This window comes from Durio zibethinus, chromosome 4 (genome assembly GCF_047325235.1).
Source record: "Durio zibethinus cultivar Kanyao isolate XHJ-2024 chromosome 4, ASM4732523v1, whole genome shotgun sequence".
Classification (NCBI taxonomy): Eukaryota; Viridiplantae; Streptophyta; class Magnoliopsida; order Malvales; family Malvaceae; genus Durio; species Durio zibethinus.
In genome coordinates, this window is record NC_143165.1 from 822,246 (window position 1) to 829,105 (window position 6,860).

The 6,860-nt window shown below is 34.3% G+C and overlaps 1 protein-coding gene across 1 annotated transcript; it reads left to right on the forward strand.

Moving 5' to 3' along the window:
• On the forward strand, window positions 1–6,591 carry LOC111287965 (integrin-linked protein kinase 1-like). The gene is made up of 13 exons (XM_089758895.1): window positions 1–283; window positions 330–403; window positions 1,251–1,325; window positions 1,439–1,543; window positions 1,673–1,729; window positions 2,199–2,279; window positions 2,376–2,461; window positions 3,687–3,807; window positions 4,463–4,542; window positions 4,786–4,848; window positions 4,966–5,088; window positions 5,201–5,286; window positions 5,653–6,591. Exons 1-11 carry the CDS (start codon window positions 1–3, stop codon window positions 5,078–5,080), a joined length of 1,140 nt encoding a protein of 379 aa, XP_089615021.1. The 3' UTR covers window positions 5,081–5,088; window positions 5,201–5,286; window positions 5,653–6,591.
• Window positions 6,592–6,860: the final 269 nt, after the last annotated feature.

A 6,860-nucleotide genomic window follows, 5' to 3' on the forward strand; every position in this document is an offset into this window, starting at 1 on the left:
ATGGAAAACTTAACAGCGCAGCTAAAGCGAGGAATCTCCCTCCAATTCTCGACTGGGTCGTTAAAACGAAGTTTCAACCGCCAATTCACGCGGCAGTCGTCGCTGGACCCACGGAGGAACAACCAACGGTTCAGCTTCGGCCTGCAGTCGTCGCTGGACCCCATTAGGAGGAGTCCCATCCAGGATGAGCTAACGGTGCCGGAGAACCTGGACTCCACCATGCAGCTTCTGTTCATGGCGTGTAGAGGGGACGTCAAAGGAGTGGAGGATTTGTTGAACGAAGGCATTGATGTATGGCCGTACTGCTTTGCATATCGCTGCTTGTGAAGGTCATGTTGAAGTTGCCAGGCTTCTTCTTTGTAGGAAAGCTGATGTTGATGCCCGTGATCGTTGGGGTAGCACGGTACATATCTTTTGATTTTTTGTACTTTCTTTATTTCGTCTCTCTTTTAAATCTTCTAAGTTGCATTCGGTACCACAACGTAACGATAAATTAAGATAAGATAATATTAAGAATAGAATTGAATTAGAGTAAATAATAATATTTTATTTTGTATTTGATTTATGTAAAGATTTTGATAGGATAATTTTATTTATTGATTAAAATTATTTTTTATTAAAATTTATATAATTTAAGTTATTAATATAATTTTTAAGAGTATAATAAGACACGTAAATTTAATCTCTTAAATTAAAAATAATTATTTTTTACTTTTAGAGGATTGAATCATCATATATGCTGAGGATGATTTATCCCCCTTGAAATTGTATTCATTTTTTAAATGCAAATCAAACATGATACAAGATGATTATCATCTCATCTTTTTTATCATCCTAGGCACGAAACATTGTCTTAATTGTTTGAATTGTGAGGAAAGGTGGGATTTTGTTGCAGGTTCAATTTAATTTTTTGTTATAATTGTGATAGATGATTTTTATTGGCTGGTTCTGTTGAATTGGGATAATCATAATTCTATTGTATTGATTTTTGGACAATGGGATTTAAAAATGTGAGATTAGCTTTGAAGGATTTGTGGGATTAAGTATAAGCAATTGGGATCTTGTGGAGGTTGGTAAGTTATATGGTTGTTGGTTCTGGCAAATTAGGATGTAGATAAATTTGCATAACAGTACTAATGGCCCTGAATTCTAATTTTAATTTGCTTGATAATACTGCATGGATTAAATTACTTAACGATGATATGAATGCATTTTGAGCAATGTTAATGAAGTTCTTTTTATTTGGGCAGGCAGCTGGTGATGGAAAGTACTATGGAAATGTAGATGTGTACAATATTTTGAAGGCCCGCGGAGCCAAAGTTCCTGTACGATATTAACTTTTCTTCTTTTTCTTTTTCCATCTATACATAATTTCTCTTTGTGATTGACTATTTATGCATGTATGAAGATTGAAATTTACATATGTACATGATATTAGAAAACCAGGAAGACACCAATGACAGTTGCTAGCCCTCGAGAGGTTCCTGAGTATGAGCTTAATCCATTGGAGCTTCAAATTCGGAAGTCCGATGGTATAACAAAGGTCTGGTTCTTCCTTTTACTGGATTGATGCTTTTTGAAGCTCCTATATGGTCCAATCTGAAAGGTGATTAGGTTGACTTGCAGATGGTATCTGCATTTCATTCATTCTGCTGCGAAATGATTAGTCTAGGTTTCTATTGCTAGGTTTGGTTCTCTTTTCAGTCCAGTTCCCCTTTCAAGAGGCATGGTGCTTCTTGTAGGCAATTGTTACAATTGATGAAAGATTACTGGGCATATACAATTGTTTTAAAAGCGTTAAAGTTGTTGATGGATTAGTAGGCATTTTATCATAATTGTTTTTTTTAGGGTTAATAGTGCCTTATTTGGCATTAGTTTGGGTGTCACATGCATTCAACATTTTCTTTTGATCTCTGCGTTGTCGTGAATTTGGTAAAACAATCTGTTGTCTTATATTATTGGTAATAACACATTTTAGATCCTTGAGACTGACATGTTTTCTTTAAATTCTCAAGATTAAAGGTTTTCTCTGTTTTTTCTATGCAACTTGGAATTTGTCAATCATATAATAAAATGGATAAACTTCTTCATATTTTTCCAAGAAGGAATATCTTTAACTCTGCATAATCTCCCTCAAATATTCACTAAACTGTTGCTCCTTCGAGCAAATGATTGGTATACTCTTGACTATGTTTTAGGTAGTCATGGCTGTTGCCTCTGAGGTTGATGCACAGATCTGCATCTTGATGATTTTATATTATTGTCTCACATCTGAAAGAGTAGAAAAGTTCCACAACACTCTTCCTTCTTTTCTTTTCTTTTTATTTTGTGCTTTTTATATATGGATTATTAACATTTCATAAATCACTTGCCAGGAATCATATCAAGTGGCAAAATGGAATGGCACCAAGGTTGCTATAAAGATACTAGATAAGGACAGCTATTCAGATCCTGAGAGCATGTATGCATTTACCTTGTTTTATCTTAGATTTGTGTTTGACTCGTGTGAATGAAAACATGCAAATGTCCTTCCTTTTTGACATCAGCCATTTACACTCATGATGTAACTAAGCACCTTCCTTGGCTTCTTACACTTTCTTGGAATTCAAAGCATCTCTTATGTCACATGCCGATTCTTACCTAGATGACCATACAAAAAAATTTTGTTTTTTTCTTATCATTTTGATGTCTAAAACTACTCATATCCTTTTTTTGCCACTTTTATGCATGTTTTTGTGGGCGTTGCAAATAAGTTTGTATGTAAATTATTTCAAAAGGTCGATCCCCTCCAAGCCACCTATTCGTCTTCTTATGTTGTATTTTTCTAAAATTTTGGTTCTGATATAGTGTGAATGCCTTGTGACTGCATTTAACTAGAGCAGTTGGATGCTTTCCAATATGCATTTTTGTGCATACCACAAGAATAGGGAAAGAAATGAGTATGGTTTGCTAATTTTCTTTTAATCAGCTGATATGAGTTCTGCAGTCTAAATTCCAAAGAAGAAGAAACTAAGGGATATTTCTGGGAGCAAAAATGACCAAAATATAACACTAGTCTTGATAATCAGTACTTCATAAAGCTGGTGTAAAGCAACTTTCTAAGTAGCCTTATACTGAGCTGGACACTAGAGTGATTGATATGTAAAATTTTGGTTTAGTTTTTATCGAGTAAGCACTTCCATTCACTTATATCAGTATTTTCTGTCAGTTTGATTAGGGAATATAACAAAAATGGCCAAAATATAACACTAGTCTTGATAATTAGTACTTCATAAAGCTGTTGTAAAGCAACTTTCTAAGTAGCCTTATACTGATCTGGACACTAGAGTGATTGGTATGTAAAATTTTGGTTTAGTTTTTATCGAGTAGCCTTCCATTCATTTATATCAGTATTTTCTGTTAGTTTGATTGGGGAATATAGCTCTGATTTCACTCAATCATTTCTTATCTGGTGTAATGGCACCAGATGATGACTTAAATGCATTCATTTCAACTTTTGAGGTTACATGAAGTAGATGACTTTGTTGTCTGATCGTTTATAGAGTTTAGCACATATTTTTTTTGGTTACTATATATTTCTTGTTTTCTGATAGCTGTTTGATTTTTCCAATTCTTGTTAAAAGGATGATGGGTTTTTTTTGTTACCAACTTCGTTGCAGAGCCTAACACATCTCTTCCCTTAACAGAAATGCTTTCAAGCATGAGCTAACTTTACTAGAAAAAGTCCGACATCCTAATGTGGTTCAATTTGTTGGAGCTGTTACACAAAATATTCCCATGTTGATTGTTTCAGAGTATCACTCTAACGTAAGCATGTCTCTCTTCCTACCCCTGCCTGCCTTTTGATAATCTTGTCTGTGTTTTTGTTCTGTCGATTGTCTATTTTATCTGCATAAATACATGCTTTTACCAATTATGATAGATGAAAAACATATTGCTTGTCCAGTTAGAGAGAAAAGAAGAAAAGTGGGATAACTAGACAATGAAGATTCCCTCATAAGCCTAAAATTTTCTCCAATATAATTTAGGTGGTTAAGCCAACAAATAATACTAGGGAGGGGAAAAAGACCGGGATGTATGTGCATTTTGCAACCAAGATCACTGTGTATTGTATGGGTGGAGAAACATGGAATTGAGTAAAGATTTATCCATCTCGTGGAGTAGTTACAGACTTAACCTCACAACCATCTTCATTCATTTATGGATACAATACAACTTTGTTTTCTTTCTCCTACATTTCTATGTTAGAGCTTCTGATGGTTCAAATTTATTGTACATAGTTTTAATTCAGTTTATTTTTACATATTCTTGAGATGGTATGTTTTTTAAGTGTTTCCTTTTGGTTATTGAAATGTGTTCTACCTCAAGGAATTGTTCTGGCAGCATATTTTCTTTCTCTAGAGAAAGTCTTTAGTGTTTTACTCACCACTTAACATTACTATGGTGACGATCCTTGTTTCAGGGTAACTTGGGAAGCTACCTTCAAAAGAAAGGGCGTCTATCACCATCCAAAGCTTTTAGATTTGCTCTTGATATTGCCAGGCATGTGCTTTTTTCTTTTTTTTTTTGGTTTGCCATCATACTTCAAGAATATTGGTCTGTGTTATCACTTTAATCATCTTAAGTCCTATTTTTCACCATTGCAAAACTCAATTGCTAATGTGCTGAATATGCTCCTTGTTCTTCTATTTTACATTATCCTTTATTTAATAATGCATGGAACTGCTTCTAGTAATTTATTTCTCCTGGTTCTTCACTTTATGACTAACATTTGCTTGATATCAGGGGAATGAATTACCTTCATGAATGTAAACCAGATCCAATCATTCACTGCGATTTAAGGCCAAAGTAAGGCAACCAACATAGAAGTTGATATAATGCTAGCAGAAATTGCAAGTTAAACTTTTTAATGTACTCATTGTGATGTACTGTTCTTTAATATTTGAAATTGTGGTAAGGTGCCAGAAATGTTTTGCTGGATAGTGGAGGTATGTTGAAGGTAGCTGGATTTGGTTTGTTAAGATTGTCCAAAATATCACCTGACAAGGCAAAATTAGCACAGCCGAGACACTCATGTTGATCCATCAAGTGAGTTTGTGACCCAAAATCTTTCATCTAGATGTTTAATAGAAGCATGGTACATGTATTCTTTCTGCTAATGGTAAAACTGCGACTAATGATTTGGCTTTTCTGATTGTAGATATATATGTGGCACCCGAGGTTTAAAAAAATGTGATATTTGATCGAAGTGTTGATGCATATTCTTTTGGTGTCATGCTATATGAGGTACATATTCTCTCAAAAAGTTGTTAACGACTAACAAAACGTTACATTCTGGCTAGAGGAAGCTTAATTGTCTTTAGTAGTCTCATTCCTTGTTTTTCTTGCTGACAACTTTCAGAGAGTGAATGTGTTGTATTTAAAAGAAAAGAAAAAAAAAAAAAAGGATGCTCACCTGTGTCCTACATTGTGATAATTTCCTCTGTAGTTCTCTCTGTGTGTGTAAGAGTGAGTGAGTGAGAATAAAAAGTTAATGTGAGGAATTTTCAGGGTGGGATTAAGGGAAGTAATTGTTCAGGCCATTCAAAGCTTCATTTTAATTTGAAAGTAGGTATTAATTACTTTTTCTGTTTTGTTCTTGTACAAGTACAGATTATTGAAGGAGTAGTGCCTTTTCATCCCAGGCCTGCTGAAGAGGCTGTGAAATTGATGTGTTTAGAAGGAAAGAGACCACCATTCAAGACCAAGTCAAGAAGTTATCCTCCAGACTTACGAGAGTAAGTTTGGGATTTGAGATGAAAAGTATACTTTCCTTGCTTTCTAGCTTCAAGTTCATTGAATTAATGACAGGGACATTTTTGTGTGTGTCTGTATGTTTGTGTGTTTGTTGTTTTGTGTTCCTTATAAATTTAATTAAAAAGAAAAAACCATGTTTACTTTTTCATTTCTTTATTCTTAAGAGAAAAAAATTGTGCCTCCTAAGGCTTATCTTGTATCAAACTATACATAGACAAATATTCTAAGCTTTAATACCATTATAATATATAAACAGTCTGATTGAAGAATGCTGGGATCAAGAACATGTTGTCAGACCAACTTTTACTCAGATCATTGTAAGATTAGACAAAATAGTTGCCAACTGCTCAAAACAGGGGTGGTGGAAAGACACTTTCAAGCTTCCTAGGTATGCTTCTATTACCATTTTTTTTTCGTTAAGAGGTAGTTTATATGTGTTACAGATGAATGAAATGTTGTTGGAGTTCCTTGACATATCATGGACATGCCCAAAGTATTCTGCTATGGCTTTTAATTTGAGCTTGAGTTTATCTTTTGCCCCTAAAAAAAATTCAAGGCTGTTGTACATTGAATTTCTGATTCAGATGCCTTCTGATTTAGCAAAAGAATTAGAAATATATGACTAGAAACGTTGAACTGTCCATTCATTGTTAGTCGGTGGAATGGATTATTTACTCCAGCAGCAAGTTTGTATTTCATATTTCTTTATCATAAAAGAAAGTTAGAGGAGATAGTTAGAAATCAGTGTGGCTTAGATATCGCAGATTGGAACTTTTTAGTACTAACTTCATTAACTGGGAGTTGAAGTGATGTAAATATTTGTGGACACTATTTCCTGCATATGCTTATAATAATGTGTTCTACATGAGAAGTTCAATTTTGCATAAACACAAGTGCGCTCATACATGCATACATATATATGTTCTAAATGAGAAGTTCATCTTTGCACACACGTGCACAGGCACACACACCTCCTTAAAAAAACAAGGGGTGAATGTAGATAACTTGTAAAAGAGTTTGTTTTGGACACAACAGTTGCCTATCCCTTGCTGGTTGTTGTGTGG

What these genes read in the sequence shown, in the direction of transcription:
- LOC111287965 (XM_089758895.1), top strand. Translation starts at nt 1, where the DNA reads ATGGAAAACTTAACAGCGCAGCTAAAGCGAGGAATCTCCCTCCAATTC. An exon ending in GTGATCGTTGGGGTAGCACG is followed by an intron (nt 404 to 1,250) that starts GTACATATCTTT and finishes TTATTTGGGCAG; the next exon opens with GCAGCTGGTGATGGAAAGTA. An exon ending in TTTGCTCTTGATATTGCCAG is followed by an intron (nt 4,543 to 4,785) that starts GCATGTGCTTTT and finishes GCTTGATATCAG; the next exon opens with GGGAATGAATTACCTTCATG.